The following is a 26,022-nucleotide window of genomic DNA, read 5'->3' as shown; positions in this document are numbered from 1 at the left end:
ATTTGGATGTGAAGAATGCCTTTTTACATGGAGATTTACAGGTAGAAGTATACATGAATCAACCTCAGTGGAATGTTGCTTAGGGGGACCATGGCAAAGCATGTAGGTTGTATAAGGCCATTTATGGTCTTAGGTCTTAAGCAATCTCCTCAATCTTGGTTTGACAAATTTAGTGTGGGGTCCATACATTTGGCTTCATCCAGTGCTATTTTGATCATTCGGTGTTTGTTTGCAAAACAGAGTGAGAAGTAAGGTGTACTCCCAAGAGGGGGGTGGATTGGGTTTTAAAATTTTCTTTGTAAACTTTTAGTTAAGTATAACCCTTCTTCAATTTTAGTTTTGATTCAACAAATATATATATATATATATATATATATATATATTCAGCAATCACACTCTCCAATCAATTCTTATCAACAAGAGATGATATTGCTAATTCAACTTTCAAAATTTTAACAGATAAAAATTTAGATAAGATTTTCTTTTCAGTATACTTCAAAGACAATATCGATAAGTAATCTTGAATTTTCTTTTAATCTTGTTTCAATAGAATGATTTATTAAACAAGATTAAATATTCAAAAATTTAGAAATTTTAATCCAATCAACTCCTTGATTGAAATCAATATCCAATATTCAATTTCAAGTTCAAACCTTTGAGGTGAAGACACAGCTGATCTAAAATATGAATCAAAAAACTTAATCAACCAATCAATAAAGTTATAGTATGCTGATTTCACAATATGAATCAAAATAAAGATTTCAAACCCTCCCGGATTCGTTTCCACCCCTGGACTCCTGAATTTACCCTCCCTTTGGAGTTGTGGGGTCAACTTCAAGGGGCGCAGGATTAGTCACGTGGACCGTAAAACGGACACGTGGATACCCAATGCGTAATCCAAAAAATAAAATAAAATAAAGATTTCAGCAAGCTTCCAAAATTCAGACTTTGAATTTAAGTATGAAACAAATCAGTAAGTTAATGAGTTTTGATACTTATCAATCAACACACTTCCTTTAATCAAGGTTTCTGCAAAAGATTAATCAACGTACTCCCTTTGAGGTTTCCGCAAAAGATCAATCAACGAATTCCCTTAAACCAAAGTTTCCTCAATTCCCAATAACAGATTAATTTTCAACAATTAAGTAAACATACACGCAATTTATATATATGCAGAAAATTAAAGAGATTAGGGAAGAGAAAAACAAGAGATTTTACGAGGTTCGGCTATACCCGCCTACGACCTCACCTGAGGTAAACCACCCCAACGATTTCACTATACCACTCCCTTAACCGGGCAGAGCAAACCTTTTACACACTCCTTCAAGTAGGATGGAGCCCTCCTCTCCAAGCGATACCCCACGCTTGGTACAACAATTCAACAACCTAAACTGTCAAAACAATAACACAAAAAAGAGCCTTGTGTACAAGAACAACTCTCAATAAGAGCAAATTAGTACAATTGAATAGCACAATATACTTCAATGAAAATTCAATATAGAAATATGAAGCTCAAGAATTTATCACCGAGGTTCTTTAGATTTGAAGAAATCTCAGTTAGAGCACAAGAACCTCAAGCTTTAATTCAGCAAATACTCAGAAAATAGCTTCTCATAAAATATTCAACCAGAACTCTTTGAATGTGAAAGAATTTGATCAATAGCTGATTTTTTATCTTTGTTGGTGTATGTAATCCCTTGAGATTAGCATGTATTTATAGGGTTTAAAAAGTATTTTTCGTGTTGCCCAAGTTGCTTGGAGTATTCCCCAAGTTTTCACAAACTTTGGTGGGCAAGAAATCACTTTTGGAAAGTTTCGTAACTGTTAAAATTTGAATTTTACGAAGATCAGTCGCCTATCAAAAAGTGTCCAGCGCCTATCACTTAAAAATCCAGTGTATTCAAGGTCTTAAATTTCGATTTTGACTCAAATTTTGAAGCTCCAAAAGAACGAAAATTTCGATTTCGATGTCAATTTCGATTTCAATTTGAAAAAATAACGAAAACTAGTAGTAAAACATGGAATTCTTTGTGAAACTTTAGAAATGGTTAACAAATATAATAATATAAGTTTTAAGACTAATATATTACAAATTAAATACATCTATGTTTTGTATAGGGTGGAAAAGTTGTAAAATAGTATGTGTATCAAACATGTTTGTAAGATAATGTACATTAAATAGATTCAGTTAATGCAAATGAAATTAATAATTCATTTAAATATTATTTATTATACAAATATTGATAATTTAGACATGAATGGTTAAATAAAATATTACTATAAGTTTATTTTTTCATATAATTTCAAAAGCACTTGTGTTAACCTTTTGTTTAAATAAAATAAATTAAAAAAGAAATTTCACTTCACTCTTGAATCTCTCGTTTGAATTTCAACGAAATTTCATTGTATAGTTAAAATTTCGACAAATTTCGCTAAAATTTTGAGGTTTCGATAAATTTCGGATGATTCGTTGAGATTTTGACGGAAAATATGCAAGACAAAAATCGACTGCCATTTCGATTTCAAAGGTGACAAAAATAGGAAATTTCGACGGAAATTTCCACAATTTCGTGGAAATTTAAGATCATGAGCGTATTTCAAAAGTCAGTGCTGTGTCAGGAGCCTGAGTATGTTCAGTCAGTCGCTTGAGAAGGATCTGTGAGGTGCCTATCAGTTTCGACCACCCTTCAGTATTTTGGTCATAACTTTTTCTATACAACTCCAAATTGGCCATTCTTGGTATCAACAGAAAGCTAAGAAAAAATCCCACAACTTTCATGTTGAACACTTTTTAAGATAAGGAATGTTTGATAGAGAAACGTGCTCATCCATGCAGATGTAAAAAAAAGAAGGGAATTTGGAGAATCCTGTTTTGGTGCTTTTCATTCCAAAAATAATTTTAACCTTTTTGAAATAACTTTTGACCTTATAAAAATATTTTCCAAGTAATTTAAAAGGTATCTAGGTCCAAATAATTAACCTAAGAGCTTCATGCATCCATATTGAAATCATTTGAAGTACTTACATGAGACTTCTTAAAAGACTATAACTTTCTAAGCGCTAAATCTTCATGTAATTGCTTTGCTCTCAGTATCTTCATGTATTTGCTTTGCTTTCAATATCTTCATGTATTTGTTTTGACTTCCTTCATAACTTATTGACTTAAGTACATACTTCATCAAGTTCTTCTAGCTTTAAGTACAAGCTTTCAATGGACTTTTCAAGCACTTGACCTTGGTCTTTTATCAACACTCTTGAGTCTTGCAACTTCACTTAACCAAATATGTTAAGTTCCTTTGCATTGTTATCATCAAAACAAGATTCTAAGCCTTGTGAGACCAACGCAGAGGTACATGTGGTACTTTTAGTAGTTTATATTGATGATATCATCATCACTAGCAGTGACCATAGTGGGATTGCAGATGTTAAGTTGGCTTCAAGCTAAATTTAAAATCAAGGACTTAGGTGCTCTACGTTACTTTCTTGGTATTGAGATTGTATGATGTAGGAAATGGTTGAGTCTGTCTCAGCAAAAATATGCACTGGACTTTCTAAGTGAGACTGGTTTGTTAGGAGCTAAACCAACTAATATCCCTATGGATCTTAACATCAAGCTATCTATGGATGTTGGACTGGAATTCTAAGACAAGCGTTGATATAAACAGTTGGTTAGCAAGTTGATCTACTTGATTGTCACTAGAGATGACATATCTTTTGCAGTAGAGGTGGTGAGTCAGTTAGTGGAAAACCCAAACAACCACATTGAGATACTCTTTATAGGATTTTACGGTATCTCGAAGGCTCTCTAGGCAAAGGTTTGATATATAAATGTAATAAAACTAGTTGGACCATCGGATACTCTGATGCAGATTAGGCTGGCTCTATTAATGATTGAAGGTCAACTAATAGATATTGTACATTTGAGAGAGGTGATCTTGTTACCTAGCATAGCAAGAAACAAATTATTATAGCCAAATCTAGTGCTGCAGCAGAATACCGAGCAGTGGCTCATATTGTGAGTGAGCTTATGTGGCTAAAATCTCTTATATCAGAGATGGGGTTTTTTAGTAACAAAGCGGATGGATATGCTTTGTGATAATCAAGCTGCCATTTATATCACTAGCAATCCAGTATTCCATAAGAGGCAAAGCACTTTGAATTTTGATTGTCATTTGTGAGGAATGCTGCACTGAAGAAGGTTGTGAGGAATCCTTTTGTGAAATCCAAGGATCAGTAAGAGGATGTTTTCACAAAACCTTTATTTAATCCTGCCTGTCTAATGGTTGTGACAAGTTGGGGGAGGGTGACATTTATACACCTCTAGCTTGAGGGAGAATGTTAGAAAGAGAGCAGGTTGTTGCAGCAATTAGGTTGTGTGAGTGGGGGTATTTTTGTCCTTATGGATTTTATTATTATTAATATATAAGAGGGAAGATCTAGAGTTGTACGTCAATCTCTAGGATACTGCTGCCTCCTCCTTTCTCTTACTTTCTTCTTCTTTTCTTCTTCTTCTTTCCTCCATCTCTAACTTTTCAACATATAATCAAGGTTAATAGTGATGGTGACCCAATCTATGTGATTTAAGATACCATGAAGTAGGTCCATAAGAGGACAAACCTAGAGTTTTACATAACTCTCTAGGATACTGAAGACAAAATTCAATTTCTGTATTTCTTCAACAGAATATTTTGTACATCCCAATCTTACAATATATAATACAATCAAAGATTCTAAATAAGTAAACAATCTTCCTACAGAATAATATATAATCTTCTGCATTTACTACATTCCTAATTTACTCAATATACCCAAGGATACTCGGGATTTCAACACTCCCCCTCAAGTTGGATCATAAATATTAATCATATCCAACTTGCCAATGAAATCATCAAAGTTCTGTCGTGTTAACCCTTTAGCAAAGATGTTTGCAGTTTGTTCCTTGGTAGGTACATAAGTCATACAAATGGTTCCTTCTTCAACCTTCTCTTTGATAAAATGTTGATCTACTTCCACATGTTTAGTCCTGTCATGTTGAACTGGATTGAGAGAGATACTAATGGTTGCTTTGTTGTCACATTAGAGTTTGATAGGGAATTTCACATAAATTTGTAACTCTTCTAAGAGTTTCCGTAACCACAGTCCTTCACATATTCCTTGTGCAACTGCTCTGAATTCAGCTTCAGCGCTGCTTCGAGCCACTATATTCTGTTTTTTGCTCCTCCAAGTTACCAAATTTCCCCATACAAAGGTGCTATATCCAGTGGTAGACCTTCTGTCTTCCGTTGATCCTGCCCAATCCGCATCTGTGAAGATTTCTACTCCCTTGCTTTCACATTTTTTGAAGAAAAGTCCTTTGCCTGGAGAACCCTTGAGGTACCTAAGGGTCTTATACACAGCATCTAGGTAAGTCTTTTTCGGTGAATGCATGTGTTGGTTTACCACACTTACTGCAAATGCAATGTCGGGCCTGGTATGCGATAGGTAAATTAGTTTACCAACCAATCTCTGATACCTTTCTTTTTCAACTGGTATCCTACATTCTTCAACCCTCTTTATCGCTTCAATCAGAGTTTCACTAGGTTTGCAACCAAGCATGCCAATTTGTGTTAGGAGATCAAGAATATACTTTCGCTGAGAGACACTGATACCCTTTTTTGATCTAACAGTTTCCATTCCCAAGAAGTACTGCATTTGTCCCAGGTCTTTAACTTCAAACTTAGTAGCTAGGACTTTCTTTAATCCTTCATCTCCACTGTATCATCTCCAGTTAGGATTATATCATTAGCATATACTATCAGAATTGTTTTCTTACCACTTTCAGACTGTTGGAAGAACATAGTGTAATCTGATTGTCCTTGTCATTATCCCTGATTTTTAATCACTTTTGCAAATCTATCGAACCATGCTCTGTGAGATTGTTTGAGTCCATACAATGACTTCTTGAGTTTGCATACTCTATTTTCTTCACCATTCTTACTGAAACCTGGTGGTATCGTCATGTAGACTTCTTCTTCTAACTCGCCATTTAGAAATGCATTCTTAATGTCAAGTTGTTGTAGTGGCCAATCTAAGTTGGCTTCCAAGGACAGGAGGACCCGAATGTATTCAATTTTGCCACTGGTGCAAATGTCTCCGTGTAGTCAATACCATAGGTCTGTGTAAACCCTTTTTCAACAAGTCGGGCTTTATACCGTTCAATTGTCCCATCAGCTTTATATTTCATTGTGAAGACCCATTTGCAGCTTACTAGTTTCTTTCCTCTCGGAAAATTCATAACGTCCCAAGTTCCATTTTTTTTCAGGGCCCACATTTCCTCCATGACAACTTCCCTCCATTCAGGAATCTCCAAGGCTTCCTGGATATTCTTTGGAATTTTCATCCTATCAAGGTTAGAGGTAAAAACACAATACCCTGTAGACAGAGATTTAAAAGACATGTATTTCGACCAGGGATATAGAGTACATGACCTAGTTTGTTTTCTGACTGCAATGAGTAAATTGATGTCATCAGGTGCAGACTTATCAGAAGAAAGCTCATGGTCATTGATTACCTGATCGAGACTGGGCGTGGACTCGTGGTTGCTCGGAACTATCACCGGTTCCAACTCTTTTGGTGCCTCAGGTATGAGATTCTCCCTATTCTTTGTTTTTTGCTTTCTTGAGTAAACAAGTATTTCCTTTTGTTTTTCTACATCTCCCCTTGAGTTTAAGTGATCATTTGTATATGACAGGTCAAGACATGATGCAATGGGAGGCTCAGCAATGGGAGACTCAGTAGATGGGTCAGGGAATGTTTCAATAGGAGACTCATTAGATGGCACAAATTCAGTAGTAGAGAAATAAAAGAACCGATATTCACTCTACTTCTCCCCCTGAAAAGAAGGCTTTGGGAAATAAAGAGTGGTTTCAAAGAACGTGACATCAAGGCTAACAAACATTTTTTTTTAGACAGGTTCATAACATTTGTAGCCTTTCTGGATAGGAGAGTAACCAATAAAGACGTATTTAATGGAACGAGATTCCAATTTATCCCGACTGTGAGCATGAACATGAACAAATGCAGTACATCCAAAGATTTTCAGAGAGAGATTGGAGTGGAGTCGAGAGGTAAAAAAATGTTCCTAAAATTTCTAGAGAGGAGTGGCAAAAGAAAGAACTCAACTCAGCATTCGATTAATGAGATGTGTAGCTGTTAAGATAGCATCTCCCCAAAAATAGTTTTTCATATTTGTAGTGAACATCAATGCCCGAACTACTTCAAATATATGTCTGTTTTTTCGTTCAGCAACCCCATTTTGTTGAGGGGTATCCACACAAGAACTCTGATGAACAATTCCATTTTCTTGAAGATAACGTCTCAGGATATCATTAAAATATTTTGTACCATTATCAGTACATAAAATTTGAATGCGAATTTGGAATTGTGTTTGAATCATGGAGTAAAAACTGACAAAAAAAGAACGGACTTCAGTTTTATCTTTCAACAAGTAAACCCAACAAATACGAGTATGATCATCAATAAAAGTAACATACCATTTAGTATGAATGCGATTAGGGGAGCATGAGGGCCCCCATAAATCACTGTGAATCATAGTAAATGGGCGGGATGGTTTGTATGTGGATTTTGGGAAAGAATTATGCTGGTGTTTTGCAAGCTCACAAACTTCACATTGAAAATCAGAAGACGTTTTATTTGAACAAATGGAAGGAAATAAACGTCTTAAATATTGAAAATTTGGATGACCCATCCTAGAATTCCATATCAAAAGTTCACTATCTCTAGAAATAGAAGCAAAATCACAAATTGCAATATTACATTGTTCACTCGTATTTGCCTCTTCAAAGTAGTAGAGTCCCTCAAACGCCTTAGCACTGCCAATCGTCTTCCCTAGTGATAGGTCCTAGAAAACACAGTGAGATGAAACAAATTTAGCAGAGCAATTGGAATCTTTTGTCAACTGGCTAATGGATAACAAATTGCAAGATAACTTAGGGACATGCAGGCCAGATTTTAAAGTTATAGAATGAGATATGCAAATACTTCCTTTGCCTGCAACCGGTGAGAGAGATCCATCTGCAATTTAAACTTTCAGATTTCTAGTATATGGTGAATAGGATAAGAACAATTGATAAGAATTAGTCATATGATCAGAGGCACGCGAGTCAATTATCGATGGTGGTTTGTAGTGGGATATAGAATTTAAAGCTGATAAAAAATTACCTCGGTGGGCTAAAGAACCAGTGGAAGATTGACCCGATGTTTGAATTGATCGGGAAAACATTTTATATAGCTGGTCCAACAGCTCTGGACTAAATACACCACTTGGAGTCATATTGTTATTTTTCTTGCCTTAGGACTTCTCAGTTGAATTATCGGTAGTAGCCTGATAGCCACGATTTTTTTGATATTGCCTCGGCTTCCAATCTGCAAGCTTTCCATGAATCTCCTAGTAGGTATCTTTTGAATGACTTGGCTTATGACAGTGCTCGCACCATAATTTTCCCTTTTGTGATTTTTGCCCAAATCCCGTAGGGCCTTTTGAAATTAGGGCCGAGACTTCAAGCCCAATATGGCCCATCGGTGGTCTCAGCATCACGTGTCTTCTACTCTCCTCATGCCTCACTTCTACGAACACCTCCTGGGTCGATGGCAGGGGTCATTGGCCAAGGATTCTTCCCCGCACGTCGTCTAGATCACGGTTGAGGTTGGTCAAGAACTCGAAGACCCGTTCGTTCTCAAGTCGTCTCTTATAGCGTGTGCTGTCGCAAGAGCATTCCCACTCCTCCTTGATGCTCAGATCGAGCTCCTGCCAGAGATGGGCCATCTCCATGAAGTACTCGGTAACGTCCCTCTCGCCTTGCCTCATCTACCACAGTCGGGTATTTATCTCAAAGATCTGAGAGTAACTCTCGACGTCGGAATACGACGTCCTTCGCCGTTGGCAAGAACAAGTAGATCTTCCCAATTGACAGCGTCATTGAGTTTACGAGCCAAGCAGTAACCATGGAGTTTTCGGACCTCCATTTCTGCAAGGCTACAACATCAGTAGAGGTTGGTTTCTTCCTTTCGCCGATAAGGTATCTTAACCTCCCTTTTCCTTCAATCACCAATTTGATGGATTGAGCCCACTCCCGAAAATTTTTTCCGTTTAATTTCTCCACTACGAGTGGAAAGGCTGAGCTTTCTAGCCCATTCGAACCCCCAATGGATGTGGCTTCCGAGTCTCTATCGAGATTTTCAGAGGAAATCGATCCTCTGCTGTTGACGGTGCCGCTGGCCATAGTTAGCTAAGGTTTAGAAACCCTAGCTCTGATACTATGAAGATAGAATTCAATTTCTGTATTTCTTCAATAGAATAATTTGTACATCCCAATCTTATAATATATAATACGATCAAAGATTCTAAATAAGTAAACAATCTTCCTACAGAATAATATACAATCTTCTATATTTACTACTTTCCTAATTTACTCAATATACCCAAGGATACTCGAGATTTCAACAAATATTGCTGCCTCCTCCTTTCTCTCACTTTCTTCTTCTTTACTTCTCTTCTTCTTTTCTTCTCTTCTTCTCTTCTTTTCTTCTTCTCTCCTCCGTCTCTAAATTGTCAACACATAAACCCAATCTATGTGATTTGAGATACCATGAAGTAGGTCCATAAGGGTAAGAACAAGTTAATGATGACCTAGTGCGCATTGTTATGTTATTGGGGTATATCATGGGAAAGGAAAAAACTAGGAGGCTATGCATAGAGGGGAGTAGGCTTCTCCCCTCTTTCACCATGTCTTGTGCACGTGCAAGTGTGTTCGCTCAAGAGCTCAGCTTCAGACGATGAAGGGACTTCAAGTTTCTGGCGAAATCAATGCTGGACAATTAAGATAAAGGCAAAGTTATTGTTTTATTAGAGTATCCAACAGGTGATGTACCTAGTCAGCAATTACACTTGATGGGTTCACCTACAGGAGTGTAGAGCGAGGCCACCCCTACAAGATCATAGGGAAGATCTAGAACACTCGTAAACCTTAAGGCAGGGAACATGCCTACTTTCATAATCTTGAGAACAACATTATTTTTGCAAGTGTGATTTAGATGATGAGATCACTAAATAACATAAGGAAACTACAGCTCATAGAAATCTTTATATTTCCCCAAATTTCTTCAAGTTAAGACTTACATATCCAGGTCTGGTTCGTAGCCCAAAAGGCACTAGATGAAGCATTACATTCCAACATAAAATCCACAATAGTCCTCCCTTTTTCATCTAAATTTTTTGAAATAAGCGAGGGTAGTTTTAGATCAAGTGACCTTACTGCATTTTAAAATCTATACATCCCTTAGTGTCCTCTGGTTCATTATGTCTTTTGCGCCTTTTTCCTTCCTTGTGGCAGTTATCTTTTTTTTCCCTTGTCCCTCATTGCTTGAACTGCCTTCTTGAACCTCCTTATACGTGGGAGCACTACTTGGGCCTTGTGAATAAACAAGCACCAAGAGTCCCCCACACTTACACAAGGCAAAGCACGGCTCATTCATTTTGATGAGCCAGGTCTTAAAACAGGTAGGCCAGGGATGATGCATGTGACATCATGCGCAAGGGGTTGCAAATCCCAATTTCACGGCTTGCAGGTGGACCATTTTCAGCCCACTTATACTTTTATTTTTCCAAATCATTTACAAACTAATTAGAGATATTCTCTGTATAATGCTCTTAATCATATTGATTGCTTAACCATCCTTTTCAGATCTCTGCAATCAAATAAGTTTTTGTCTTGCTCTTAATCTTTTATTTCCCCTTTATAAATTTTATAGAGATTGTCCTGTGACAGAGTCTATTAACCTAGCCCCCACTGTGTTTTCCACTGCTATTTGATACTCGTTCATTCATTTGTGAGTTGTCAGATTATGCAAGTGGTTCCTGCTATCCTTGCGTAGCATGTGCACCCTTATGACAACAATAGTTATATCCTAGAAGTGTGGTCATTGTTAACCTTCTGCACTGAGACTCATTTTCGAGAGGCAGAATCTATCCTTTAGGACAGTACATATGCACACCTACAACAAATTGTAAGTTCTTTTACAATATTCTGTGTCATCTGTTCCCAGTGTTCAACAACAATTCCAGCATCAATACGCTTAGTCATACTTAACCTTTTAATCCTTACAAGGTTAATCTCATGTACTGTATCTCAATAATGTTTAGGAGGTCACTTGCACAAAAACCCATCATGCTTGTGCATTTGAATATTGGCTTAATATCAACAGGCCCAAAAAAGGTAAAAATAGAAAACACAACAAACCACCTCAAGAGACTTAACGCTTAAGTTAAATTTCCCTCTCTAGTAACTCCCCCATGATAGGAAGACAAAATTAGTAATTGATACTAAAAAGAACTAAATAAAAATTTTGTTGCATAGACAGTATCTGCAGCCACAATAGTAAATAATAAAAGCCATGTTGATGTATGATTTCCATAATTATGTAAATATCAATACAGTTTAACATCTATTACACGTTTTTATGTGAAAACTAATGAGAGAGCTCACTTAATACAGCAAACAAAGCAGGGACCAAAACCAACTCACACACAATTTCTTTTACCCTTTCTCTGGGTTATTGACTATTTCTAGTTCATCACGTACACAACCTTAACACTACTAGTCCAATTTGCTTTGTTTTTTCACTTCTCATAAATCATAATTACTAGGCACAAAATAGGAACTATTTGCGTATGCAGAGTGATGAAAAAACCAATCACTAGCCAAACAGAATTTCTAACTCTGATCAGGATTTAGAAGTTTAGCTGTCCAAGCCCATGTGAGGGACCACCAGAGGTGAAGAAAAATTTACATAATTATTTTAGAATAATTAGGCATTAGCTGCTTGCTCAACCATCTTAAAATATCCCCAAAAAAGCTTAGAGAAATTTCATAAATGTTTTTGGAGGGAAAAAATGACCCCGCAAAGTAAGTGAATATTTAGCAAGCCAAAGATTGGAGCTAACAGTCTATGCCTGTCCATCTGAAGAAGATCTTGCATAATTTATGAGGCATGATAGACACTTTACCAGAATCAGCTCTAACAGTTGGATGCATAATCATTTGATCATTTGATTCATAATTTTGCAGTGAAGCATTGCTTTGTTGCCCAATTTCCATAAGGTTTTCAGCCTAATTATAGGAACCAAGAAAGAATAAGGATTAGTATGACTGAAAACAGGAAGGGAAAAAAGTTGTGTTCGAAGAAACTAACAAAATTTAAAAAGAAAAAGAAAAAAAATCACCACCATTCTGTCAAGAGCCTGATTATTCTCATGATTGTTTGATTGCATTGCATTGAACATGTCATAGAATGTGGACCACCATTCATGCAGAAAACCATCAGGAACATCTATAGCTGAAGAGGGGGAACCAGTAACCAAGTAATGATGATCCATGAAGCAAAATCAGCACAAAGTATAAAAATCATGTGGATTAAAGAGTCAGATTCAATAAAACATTCCTCTTATACATGATCCAAGAAAATAATAAAACATTCCTCTTATACATGATCCAAGAAACTGAGGACCAATATAACCAACATATACAAATCAAGGTAAGTATACCTGTTAGGTTGTGGCCAACAATATATATCAAGCTACACGGACAAGAAGACTAAACCCCAGGAAGTCCGAGTAAATAACTAAATATAGCTCTGTTACTCCTAAAACCTTGAGTTATATTAAGTTGCAGACCAACAATAACATTTTCTGTTATATTAAGTTATATTAAATGTTAGCTTTAAGAAAACTTTTCTGTATAACGTTTTCTGTTTTTATTTCATTGTCTTATTCTTCTTCTTCTTCCTCTTCTTCTTCTTCTTCTTCTTCTTCTTCTTGGCAAAACAAAATGTTAAAATAAGTTCAGTTTCCTTTTTAAAAAAGGAAGGAAAATTTCAAAAACGCAGAGAAGGGGCTTAGGATGTTTTTTAAACAAAGAGTTCTCTAAAACAGCCAAGCTCTCTGTTTTAAAAACAAAAAAAAAAATGCAAAAAATTAAAAATTAAAATAAAAACGACATGTTTCTCTTTTCAGTTTTGGCTGAAGGAAAAAATTTTATAAAAATGGAAAGAATGACGCAGCTCAATTCCAAACGCACCCCAAGTTTTCATAGATTGCTACGCAAGAAAGAAACCCAAATTAAAAGAATAAAATTTTAAACAGCAACACCCTGGGGGCAAGCAACCTCTTAACGACATTTTTAAAACGCCTACTAGTACAGTAGTATTTTTTGGATTAGTGATCAAAAACAATTTTCAAAGTTTCATCATCAATAGCAAAGATCGGGAAGAAGTAATGGATTAAAACATTAAAAAGCTTCATGCTCAATGTGCCATAGAAAGAAAGCAAAATAGAAGCAACCAACATCAAGAAAGTGCCAGACGTTCCAGATTCAGAAGTAGAGAACGCGTACAGAAATGCAATTAATATTCATCGAATAAAGCAAACAACAAAAGGAATGACATAATTTATTTTTATTTTTTTTAAACTAAATTACATGGCCGAGCCGTAGGGTCAATCTGGATGTCCGTCTCTCTCCTGAAGATCTCCGCAACTTGATGCAAGTTCCGTTTCTTCAAGTAATCATAAAGATAGCGTTCAAACCTATACCAGCATATGTAACAACAACAAAAATTAGTTCGCAGCAGCAGCAGCAAAAGCAAAACAGGGAAAAACACCGAAAGAAATGAAGGGATAAACTCTGTTGCTGAGCTCATAGTGCTTTTCAACAGCGAAAAAAATCTTTCAAAGACGAAAAACAAAGATCGAGTAACTCGCACTAATCGACTACTCCACCAGTCAATATCAACTTGTAGTTCTTTCCGATCAACTGCCAAAAAATTCTTCAAAAGAAGAAAAACAATCGACGAACTTACATTAATCGACTATTCCACCAGTTTCCAGAATCAGCCATGGCTGCTGGCTCCGGCTTCAGGGTATTTGATTTCCGAACAAGAATGGAAACGCTTCGATTCAGAAAACAAGAAAAACAAAAATGAAACAGAAAGCGAGTTTTCTGTTCAGAAAGTAATTAATGAGAGAAAGGGAGAGAGAAGAAGCCAAGAGCTGCAAGGTGGAGGTGTGAGAGAGGGAATTGCATGCAGAGAGAACCAAAAACCAAAAGCAAGAAAAACAAGAAAGAGGGAAAGTTTCTTATTAAATTAAGACAGATATTTCAAATGCAGACGGTTTTTTAGTTCCTCAGAGTCTGTATTGGCCGTACACTTCGCTGGCGGGGCGAGGCGAGTCGCGCTACGTGCAGGCTTTCGAGTTCGCAGCTTTTTCGTTGTGGCGCGCTTGTAATTTTTGTGAACATTCAAGGGCATTTTTATTTCACCCGTGGGTAGTTGCACTGACGTGGAGAGGACGCATTCGTGGTCCTTACTGGGTGTAGGATTTGAGGGCTTGCCCGGTGTAGGGAATCGAAGCCCGCGGCACCATGGGTGCTGAGGGTAGAGTGCGGGACACCGGAAGTCACACGGAGATTCTGTGACGCAACGGTCAGGTGTTGACACGCGTGTGGAGAGACCCAAACAAGGAATTGCATGTTTTGCAATTTGCATTATAATTAAGCACCATATTTCGAAATATAAATAAATTACAATCTAATGAACCAAGTGAGGATGGGGTTAAGCAAAGTCAAGTCATGGACAATTGAATAAAAAATATTTGAACTTATTAAAATGATATTTTTGAATGAATTTAATTCACTTAATTATTATCTAATAAAAAATTAAGCCTATTAAAGGGTCATTTAATGCAAATAGAAAATATAATTATTAAATCACTTATACGTCCAATGAACCAACTAGCACTGAAGAGTTATTTCTGTGCAATAGTTTTGTCTCTTTCGCGTTTTCATTGTTAAAAGCATTAATGGACACTCATAAACCACACGTTTTCCGTCAAAAGGTTACATATGCGACAAAAAACAGATGGGACATTTACAAGTACAATTTTCTTTTATGTTAATAGCATTAAACACTATTAATTGTGCCTTAATTTCGCGAGCTAACTTGAGTGATTGAACTAATAATAAAACTCTATTTTGCCTTTATTATATTTTTTTGTTAGTTAAAATCATCATCAATTTTGATTATGATTTCAATATATTTCTTGAGTTCCAAACCCACTTAAATTACATTTAGTTCACGAAATGCCAATTTCTCATAATATGATAAAATATAAAGAAAGTGATGAAAATTATATAAAGATACATTATTTCATCCAATAAGAAATAAGAAAAGAATAGGCATTTTCATGGTAAAATTGTGAGTAACTATTCATTTTTCTATTCCTTGTTATAGATTCAAACAAATTTCAATGTTGTTATGTTGTTATTTGTTTCACGATGATAACCCTTTTTTATTATTATTATAGTTATTTTGTTCCAAAGAGTAGACATCTTGCAAACCAAATGGAATGTCTAAATGATAAACTTTTGTAGCGTATCATATAGGATTTTTCATTTAAGATTCAGGAGTATTATTTAAGTATTTTTATTTATTTATTTATTTATTTATTTATTTATTTTTAAAAAATAATGTGAATGTGCCTTATAATAGATGCCGTAGCTAGCAAGTTGTATAAGCCACACGAGAGGCTACTTTTACTTCTAATTAATTTTAAATGATTTTGAAAATGATTATTTGGAAATATTAAAAAGAAAGTCTTATACCCTCCTACCCAATAAAATCATGAGCATGACTCATCAAGATGTTTAAGGATTCTATCATGTGAAACTTGTTAGATTATCACTTCACCTAAAAGCTTAAACTTAAGATCTGATTACCAGGAGATCCTGAGTTCTAATCTTGTCGCCCGTCTTTATTCTGTAGCATTATTTGTCATTTTTTTATCTCTTCACGTGCTATCAAGCTGCATGTGCGGGGGAGTCTTAAAGCTTTAATACCATGTTAGATTACCACTTCACCTAAAAGCTTAAGTTTTTAGGTAAAGTGGCAATCTAACAAAACTCAATATTTGAAGTAATTTCATTACACAAGAAGACTTAATGGAAAGACCTCACTGATCCTCTTAGAAGATCTATTTTTTTGTCCTGCACGAATGCTCTAATATTGCTTGGCCAAGAAAAACAAAATAAAGAAAAAAAAATGGCAATTCAACCAAATTAATAAACAAGTTTATGCTCTTTCCGCCTTTGGTATTACTATCATAAACTAAAGAAGAAAAAATTAGAAATAGAAACTAAAAACTAAAAATCAACAATCTGCTTGGTTTATATTTATAAAACTAATATAAATTTAAAACTTAATTAAAAAATATTTATTTTCATCTTTAAATCAAAATATTATAAAAATATGATCAAAATAATAGAATTACAAATAATACACATTAAAAATAAAATTAAAATTTATTATAATTATTTTACTTAATTATTCTCCTTTCAAAATTTACTTTACAATAAAAATTTTATTAGACATGATAATTGTAAAATAATAAAAGTATTTTGTAATTGAATTTTTTTTATTATTTTTAAAAATTTATGTATATTTTTTAATTATATTTAAATTTATATTATCATTTAATTTTGATTTTAATTTTAAAATGTATAAAATAAATAATTTAATGTAAAAAGAATTATGTTGACTTTGGTGCAATCCCAAGAAGGGGGTGAATTGGAGATTTAAAAAATTAATCCCCTAAGTTCAACTAATCCAATAATAGTATTACACAACTTAGGGTTTTTTTAAAATAGACTCAATTCCTCAAGCAAGTATGTATACAAATATTTAAAACAATTAAAACATTCACAATAGTTCAAGTACTAGCATACATGTGCGGAATTGAATATGTGGAAAATAAACAGAGAGCCAACACAAAATATGTTATCAGAGTTCGGCCGCCAATACTACCTAAGTCCTCGCTTTGGCTCACAAGCATAAGGATTTCACTACAGCTCACTTAACGAGTGGAGCAGAATCTAATACAACTATGTCAAATTAACACAAGGTTGATCTCAACCTTTATAACTAATCCTTCCAGACTGGATTAATGCCCCCTCAGGCCACGTCTGAAATACAATCAATTCACAATATAAGATGTGTACAAAATATATGCTTCTTCAATAAGCAGATTTGTACCAGTATCAATCAATGCACATCAATAACATAAGAACTATAAATTCAGTGCTATATGTGTGCAAAACACTCAATTTTATATCAATATTCAATCGAGCATAATAGTGTATTATCAAGCTAATCTTTGAAACTACGTATAGATGTATATCTCAATCACAATTTAAGGTTTCAAAGATTTCCAACAAGAATAATCAAAATATCTCTAAAATAATTTTCTCAAGATTCAAGCTCAAGAGATATTCGAAACGTAAGCTTATGAAAATGATTTTTACTCAAATAAAAACACAAACTAAGGTGTCTTTCAATTCGAATGCCAGGACCCACAAGATTTAAGGTTTCCCACACAATAGATTTATTAGATTAAATCAAGGGAAAACCTATGCTCAACTCTCAATCCAAAAATCAAACAAAAAATTAGCACAATGAGAGTTTCTAGCAAATGGGAATAAAGTATAATCACTCAAGTACTCTCACAAGGCTTGATTTAGCAAAGGAACTGTAACGACCTGCTCCTTTTTCACATATTTTTTTTTTTATATAAATAAATTATCATCACATCATATATCCCAGCTCAGCAGGTCACAATCCACCTGGGCCCATGGGCACCAGGGATATAACAAAACATACAGTAGAAGCCTACGCAGCAGAAAGTATAAAATCATATACATCTCATCATAAAGTGCATAACACATACCAGAGTCACTACAATTACTATCTCACAGTATATACATCTCAAAAATGAAATCTAGGGACAATCCCCACAAAACCTAACTGTCCCTACCAAAAACTTACCCTTCCAAAGAGGGCAAACAACTGATCTAGATCAGCGGGGCTTTTCCCGCTCTCCTATCAGGGGCTCCTGAAAAAATGTATAAGATTTAGGGGTGAGACACCTCTCAGTAAGGGAAATAAACTAATACCAGTGTGTGGCAACATGAGTATTATGTGTTCTACATATACCATACATAACATATTCAATACTGTTTATCAAATCTGGGAAAACATACATGTCTCATCTCATACACTAATAATAATATAAAACAATCCTGGTAGGTTAGCTGGCTGTTGTCATGTATTACCCCCACATGACTGGGTTGTGTGGCCCGAAGGCGGGACCTGACAATGGTTGGCCGACCACTGCCAAGTCAAACAGTAGTCTGTAGGTCCGATGGGTCTACCCAGACTGGTCCGTACACTAGGGGCGATAACAGCACACTTCTTGAAAATAACCACATCGACCATCCAATCTCACACCACTCCGTACAGCGGCGTTAACACAGATATTATGATCACGAGGACCATGGACACATAGCAACGGTACCGTGCAAGTGCTAGCCTAGACCAAACCAACCAGGTTCTGATATTATATACATATACTAAAACCGTGATACATAAATATCTCATATCATTTATTTTCATATCAATCATATCATTTCACATATATACGTGTATCATGAAAATCATCGGCCCGTACGCCTGTATTACACATTTTAACATAGCACAGCCCGTACGCCGGCAAATCACATAGCACAGCCCGTACGCTGGCAAATCACATAGCACGGCCCGTACGCCGGAAAATCACATAGCACAGCCCGTACGCTGGCAAATCACATAGCACGGCCCGTACGCTGGCAAATCTCATCCACATAGCACGGCCCATACGCCGGCAAATCACATATACATATAAAAATATCTCGGCCCGTATGCCAGTTTTCCATCATAGAAATCCATATCGTCCCAATTCCAAAAAAAACAGTATTTCACAACATTTTTATACTCATGCCACACTAAACAAATTTTCTACGTATTTAACATATCATCATTTAAACAGTATTTTCCAAATATAAATCATATATATAAATATATTTATTTTTCCTGAAACCAAATGCTACATATATATACATACATTTTCTCAAAACAAAACTAGCTTAGTTTATCCCCTTACCTGATTCCTGAAAAGCCCCTAAGAAAATCTTTCCCGTACCCACAAGGTTCTCAACTCAATACCCTGAAAATGAAAACTCGTAGAATTAAAATTTAGTATTTTCGTACGTACAATATTTTCTATAACTACCACTAAGTCAAATTCGACTTAAAAAATCTTACCTCAACTTAGGGATGATTCCCAACGTTCCCAATCAATACCCTAGAACTGAAAATTTTCAGTATTAAAGTTCAGTATTTTTACGCGTATATTACTTTCTTCAACTGTCAAAAATCCAAATATTGAATATAAAGCCTTACCTTAGATTTGGGATGAAATCCAACTTCGTTTTCCTGACGATCCGTTCCGGCAGACTTGTAGAGAACTTCGCCAGGAGCGTCGTGGTGGTTTCGGTTTGTCGATCCGGCGTAAAACTAGCCTGGAATCGAAGAGAGAGAGTCGTAGGAGAGAGAGAGAGAGAGAGAGAGAGAGAAAGAGAGAGAGAGAGAAAGAGCACTCAGGCACACCAAATGAATCCAATTCAAATTGGATTTTTTTCTTTTTTTTTACTTTTCAAAGCTTAAGCTTGTGGTTTGAATTTATTTGACTTTTCAAAGCTTAAACTTGTGGTTTGAATTTATTTGACTTTTCAAAGCTTCTTTTTTTTTTGAAGAAGCTTGTATTATTATTATTATTATATATATATATATATATATATATAATATCATAATTACTTTTATATATATATATATATTTTGTCCTTATCATACTACTCATTTTACTTGTTAATTTAATTAATTAATTTTATTTTATTATTTTATTATTATTATTATTATTATTATTATTATTATTATTATATTTTTTTTTCCGGTTACTACAGGAATAGTAGTATGTGAGGGTATAAGCTTTTTGAGTGTTGTGACGTCCCAGACTCGGCCATAGAAAACCACTCTCCGGCAAAAATGTGGGTTCGGTTGTGAACTGAGAAAAATGAATGTGTGATTTTGAAAAAAAAGATTTTTGTGGAAAAACAATGTGTGATGGAGTTACCACTAACCTTTTGAAGTGTGGTTAGAACACTTGATTGCTATCCCGTTAGGGGTAGAATCGGTCTGCGTCACCAGAGTCGAGCTTGGGAGTACGATTACGCTAGGGGAAGGTATTAGCACCCCCTACGCGCCCATTCTTACGCACAGTACCAGATTAATAAAAAATTATCCCAAAATAAATCTAATAAGCCTTTTAAAATTACCCCCTTCCAAAAACCAAAGAATGAAATTACTATAAAGATATTCCCTCATAACTAGGGCAATCCAATACTCCGAAGAGTCCATGCCCTTTGTTACAATCATCGGGATGGAAAATCAAGAAAATAAGTTACAAAATCACACTCCCGGAGTTTTAAAATCTGTAAGATTTTTCTAAGTATGAAAATAGTATTGCGGGAGGTTTTCGGACTTCGTTCGGGATGAAAATAATTTTTTGGGCCTACAAAAATATTTTTGTGATTTTTTCCAAGTGTCAAAACATTTTTTGTGATTTTTCAATATTTTTCTCAAACTTTAAAATAGCAAAAATAAAAACTATGGAAATCAAAATATGAAAATATTTTTTGGATTTTCTAAGAATTTTGTGATTTTTTGTGAATTTTCTGAAGATCTAAATAATAATATACAAATGAAATGGAGAAAATCAGCATGAACCGGCTCGAGGGATGACAAACCAGTCAAACGTTAACCGATTCAGAGAAAAACCAACTTAAAGTCTTGGTTGAGATCATCCACACGCGTTGCCTTCCACATGCATTTGTATGTGTTCAGGTGTATGTTAGAATATGCAAGTGGTGCATGAAGCATGTGTGAGCGTGAGTGAGAACTACCATGCATGCGTGACGTGTGAATGAACATGTACATGCATGCAAGCGTGAATGGACAATGGCCGAAGTAGTGATGTCATGGGTGATATCGGAATGTCTAAGTGTACGTGTGCATGGATGGGAATGAGCGTGCATGCGTGGTGCATGAATGCATGCATGCGTGTGTATGTGCAAAATGGCATACGTGTACATGCATGAGCACATGAGTGCATGCATGCATGTATATAAATGTGAATGTGTGTGTATATGTGACTACATGCATGCACGCACGGGGTTATGAATGGTGCACATATGTGAAATTGCAAGCATGTATATGCGTGCATGTGGGTGGTGTGAATATGCATGTGCATGTGGGTACGTGGATGAGAGGGTGAATTCGTGTGCGTGTGCAAGTGTGTGTGGGTAGTGGTGTGGGTACTGTGTGTGTAATAGCTTTGCAAGTGCATATGGCAGCGTGTCAGTGGTGCATTTTCTTTGTGTGTGTAAAAGTGTGTGTTTGTGAGATTTTAAATTGTGGGTTAGTGGAGTGTGTCATTGTGTGTGTAGGTAGGTGTATAGGTGAGTGTCAGTGTGTGTGTAGCAGTGGGTGTTTTAGTGTGTGTAGCAGTGTGTGTGCATGAAACGGTGTGTGAAACAGTGTGTGTAGCAGTGCATGTAGGAGTGTATTTTAATATGGGGGTGTGCAGTGTGTATCGGTGTGTTTTAGTGCGTGTATTTTAGTGAGTGAAGCGGTGGGTTTTCTGTGTGTGCTTGGTGTGTATGTGTGTTTTTATAGCGAGGAGCTATTGTTGCTGCGAAGAGGTGCTGCTGGTGTGGTTGAGAGGTATACCAGTATTGCTCAGGTGCTGCTGCTCTCTGGCCAAGAGGTCCTGCGCTGGTGTGCTGCTGTCTGCAAATCCAAGAGTAATCTGCTGCAGCCAAAACGTGTGCTGGTGTGCTCGGCTGTTGTGAACACCCAATAAACTTGCTACTCTTGTTCCTTGAATCCAAACCCAAAACAAGGCAAAACTCTGGTCATGTATTGCATATATTACTTCTTTCGTAGATGAAAGGTCGTATCATACTTATTTTTTTCTCTTTCTTCGATCAATACTACTACTCCTCATGTCGTTCTTTGCTAGTGTTGATCCAGCAAGAATGGCAAATTGCATGGGAGGAATGACTAGAGCAGAAGCAGGGGCAGCCACACTAGCAGGAGTAGCAGTGACAGCAATTGTAGCAGGTGGCATGGGTGAATGGGTGTGAGGCAGCTGGGTTTGGAGCAGGGGAGTTCACAGTTGGGGGGGGGGGGGGGGGGGGGTGGGTGGGTGTGGGGGGTGTGGTTGCCGGGACTGTGTGTGTATGTGGCTTTGCTGTGTGCAAAGAACGTGTGCGTAGGAGAGTATTCTGGTGTGTGTAAGTGTGGGTGTGTTCCATGGGTGAGTGTTCTGCTGGTTTGTGTAAAGGTGCGTGCATCAAAGTGTTCACAAGGTGTGTGCAGGTGAGTGTGAGTGTGTGTATCTGTGTGATGGGCGGCGTGAAACAGTGTGTGTTGGAGTGTCAAGGCTTGAAACAAATCCAGGTCGTCCATTTCGTTTTAGATCCAACGGCTGCTGCTGTTTTTTTATTATTTATGGGGGCATGGATGTAATTGCCTTTTACTATTGTAAATATAATAAAATACAAGAGAGGCTGGGAAGGGCTGCTTTAATTTTTCTGTTTGCAGCTTCAAGAAACAGCGGAGAGAATCCTGCAGAGCAGATTTGAGCTTGCAGCGTAGGAGCCGAGACTTCTTCCTGCAAAACCGCGAGTCTTCACCAGCTGCGAGAGCACCTGCACCCGAGGGTTCTTCAGCCGCGAGAGAGAGCACCTGCAGCCGTTGTTTTCTTCAGCCGCGTGGGAGAGTGAGGGTCGCGCGAGAGAAGGACATGGCAGGAGGGCGTTCGGCGTTGGGGATTTCCAGCGGAGGTGCACGCTCAGGTAAAGGCAAGGTAAAAGACACAGATTTAGTTTCTTGGGGAGGATTTCTTGTAGGGAAATCAAGGAGGAATATAGGGAGAAATCTAGGATTCTTCGCAGGTGCGAAGAGGGGGTTTCTAGGATTATTCTTGGGCTGATTTTCAGAAGAGATCGATAAGACAAGAAACAAGGGTAAATCTGTGTGTACTTGTATTTATTTCTGCCTATTTAATATAGTGTCTCTGGAGGTGAGTTTCTGCAGTAGATGTAGGCCAATTTTTGGGCCGAACCACGTAAATGTGTTCTTGTGGATTGTGCTTGTGATATGTTTATGCTTTGCTAAATATTATTTGGTGAACGTACATTTTTCTTGATCAAGCTCAGCACACAAGCGTCAAAATAAACAGATTTATGTTAAGGTGTTATTGGGGCTGATTTGGAATTAATTAAAATCTGAAAATAGAATTAGCAATCAGCTGAAATTACACACAACAAGTGGTATCAGAGCCTGGCTATGTGATGGGGACCGTTAGGTTTGAAATAGAAAAATTCACCGGAAAAAATGACTTTGGTTTGTGGAAGATTAAGATGCGTGCCATCTTGGTACAACAGGGGCTTGAGGAGGCTCTTCTTGGAGAAAAGAAAGGAGCATCCACTTCACAAGAGGGGAAACAAGATTTTCCCTCCACCGACAAAGTGAAGCCCGAAATCCTCCAAAAAACACATAGTGCCATTATCTTGTCCTTAGGAGACAAAGTGCTTAGGGAAGTTGCCAATGAGGATACGACAGCTGGAGTGTGGTCAAAACTAGAAAATTTGTACATGACAAAATCCCTAGAAAATAGACTCCATAAGAAGACTAGACTCTACACCTTTAGAATGACCACTGGAACATCAATTGATGAACATTTAGATGAATTTAATAAAAAAAATTTGGATCTTGCTAATATTGATATTAGTATAGATGAAGAAGACCAGGCAATTCTTTTATTGAGTTCTCTTGATTCCACATATGACCATATTAAAGAAACTATGATGTATGGGAGAGAGAGGCTGACTTTAGAAAATGTGCAAGCCGTTTTGCACTCTAGGGAATTGCACACTAAGTTTGAGTCTAAATTAGGGTTAGGGGAAGGGTTAAATGTGAGAGGTAAGTCTGAAAAGAGGAACAAGAAAGGAAAAGACAAGAGGTCTAGATCAAAATCTAAGAATAAGGCACTAAAGTGTTATGCATGTCACAAGGAAAGACATTTTAGGAGGGATTGCCCTGAGAGGAAAAATGGTGCAAAGGCCACCACCTCTGAATCAAAGGGTAAGGCAACTGTAGTTTTAGATGGGTATGATAGTGCGGAAGTGTTGAATGTTTCTGATAGAGATTCGGGAAAAGAATGGATATTAGATTCAAGATGTTCCTTCCACATGTGTCCATTAAAAAACTAGTTTGAGTCCTTTACGTGCTTAGAAGGAGGTCATGTTATCCTAGGAAACAATAAGTCATGTAAAATATAGGGTATAGGGACTGTGAGACTTCTAATGCATGATGGGATGGAGAGAGTGCTAAGAGATGTGAGGTACATACCTGAGCTGAAGAGAAACTTGATTTCTCTGGGTAGCTTAGATAAGACAAGGTACACGTTTAAGTCTGAAGGAGGTAGCCTAAGAGTTTGTAGAGGTTCACTGGTAGTGATGAAAGGGGTGCTAAAGAATGGGCTGTACACCTTAGTAGGAAAGACAGTGATGGGTGAGGTTTCACCTATCAATCACAGGGTAGAAAATTAGGTTTCCTTGTGGCATAGTAAGCTAGAGCATGTTAGCCTACAGGGCTTAAAGGAGCTGGAGAAATAGGGGCTCCTTGGAGATAGGAAACTTGAGGAATTGTTATTCTGTGAGGAGTGTGTCTTGGGTAAGTCTACTAGGGTTAGTTTTAAGAAGTCCACTCACACCACAAAACAGACTCTTGATTACATACATTCAGACTGTTAGACACTTTGATACTAGTGACCCGCAGTTTGAGGTGGAGCATCCCTCCACTTCTCATAGCCATTTAGAAACAGATGCTGCAATTTTTGAGGAGCAAAACTCAGAAACGGAAACCTCTGAATTAAGTAAAACTTACCTTCTAGCACGGGATAGGGAAAGGAGGGTCATAAGACCTTCTTAAAGGTATGGGGAAGCTGATATGACAGTGTTTGCTCTTTTGGTTGCTGAAACAGAAATTGAGGTGGAGCCTAGGACTTTTAGAGAAGCCATGGATAGTAAAGAGGCTGAAAAATTGGATTCTTGCAATGTAAGAGGAAATAGAGTCTCTAAACAAGAATGAGTACCTAGACCGAAAAAAAAAACAAAAACTCATAGGATCCAAGTGGATCTTTAAGAGGAAAGAGGGAATCCCTGGAGTTGAACCACCTAGGTATAAAGCTAGGTTAGTGGCTAAGGGATTTACACAAAGGGAAGGGGTAGACTATAATGAAATATTTTTCCATTGTTGTGAGGCATAGTTCTATTAGAATTATATTATCCTTTGTTGTTGTACATGACTTGCATTTAGAACAACTTGATGTTAAAACTGCTTTCTTGCATGGTACTTTAGAAGAAATAGTTTATATGCAACCTTCCGAGGGTTTTGATATGGAAATGAATAAAAAGCATGTATGTTTATTAAAGAAATCTTTATATGGGTTGAAACAATCACCTAGACAATGGTATAAACGATTTGATTCTTACATGATTCAAAGCAATTTCTGTAGAAGCAATTATGATGGTTGTGTTTATTTTAAATCATGTGATAAATGTCATATATATTTACTATTATATGTTGATGACATGTTGGTTGCTTGTCAAGACATGGATATGTTAAATCAAGTTAAGTGCATGCTTAAATCTGAATTTGAAATGAAGGACTTAGGACCTGTTAAAAGGATACTTGGTATGAAAATAACTAGAGAAAGGAATAAAAAGCTTCTCTACTTGTCTCAAAAGTCTTGTATTTCAAAGGTATTAAAAAGATTTGGAATGAGTCATGTTAAATCTACCTATATTCTTGTTGCACAGCATGTTAAGTTGTCTAGCAAACAGTGTCCTAAAACTGAAGTTGAGTCACTATTTATGAATAGAATACTTTATGCTAGTATGGTTGGTAGTGTAATGT

General features: G+C 36.5%; 1 protein-coding gene and 1 long non-coding RNA gene across 11 annotated transcripts in view; both read right to left on the bottom strand.

Moving 5' to 3' along the window:
* The window catches only part of LOC131147732 (transcriptional activator FLO8-like), a 37,906-nt gene extending 23,622 nt beyond the window's left edge, over positions 1-14,284 (bottom strand). For 3 of the 10 annotated variants that reach the window (XR_009134910.1, XR_009134912.1, XR_009134911.1), the window contains exons 1-4: positions 13,912-14,284; positions 13,533-13,639; positions 12,284-12,393; positions 12,065-12,167 (exon numbers count right to left, since the gene is read on the bottom strand). Coding sequence is in view for 4 of the 10 variants with exons in the window: in XM_058097270.1 (XP_057953253.1) it covers positions 12,065-12,167; positions 12,281-12,393; positions 13,533-13,639; positions 13,912-13,949 (361 nt within the window). In the remaining 6 variants the exon portion in view is untranslated. Of the gene's footprint in view, positions 1-12,064; positions 12,168-12,280; positions 12,394-13,532; positions 13,640-13,911 lie in introns of all 10 variants that reach the window. The other 7 variants (XR_009134907.1, XR_009134908.1, XR_009134909.1 and 4 more) reach the window with 3 other exon arrangements.
* A 3,331-nt stretch (positions 14,285-17,615) lies between these two features.
* On the bottom strand, positions 17,616-19,608 carry LOC131147731 (uncharacterized). Its single transcript, XR_009134906.1, has 4 exons — positions 19,381-19,608; positions 19,243-19,288; positions 19,082-19,144; positions 17,616-17,995 (listed from the first exon to the last, which is right to left on the bottom strand). It is a non-coding gene; the product is annotated as an uncharacterized LOC131147731 (long non-coding RNA).
* Positions 19,609-26,022: the final 6,414 nt, after the last annotated feature.

This window comes from Malania oleifera, chromosome 2 (assembly GCF_029873635.1).
Source record: "Malania oleifera isolate guangnan ecotype guangnan chromosome 2, ASM2987363v1, whole genome shotgun sequence".
Taxonomy (NCBI): Eukaryota; Viridiplantae; Streptophyta; class Magnoliopsida; order Santalales; family Ximeniaceae; genus Malania; species Malania oleifera.
The sequence above is the reverse complement of the archived record's forward strand: the minus strand, read 5'-3'. Positions and strand labels throughout refer to the sequence as shown.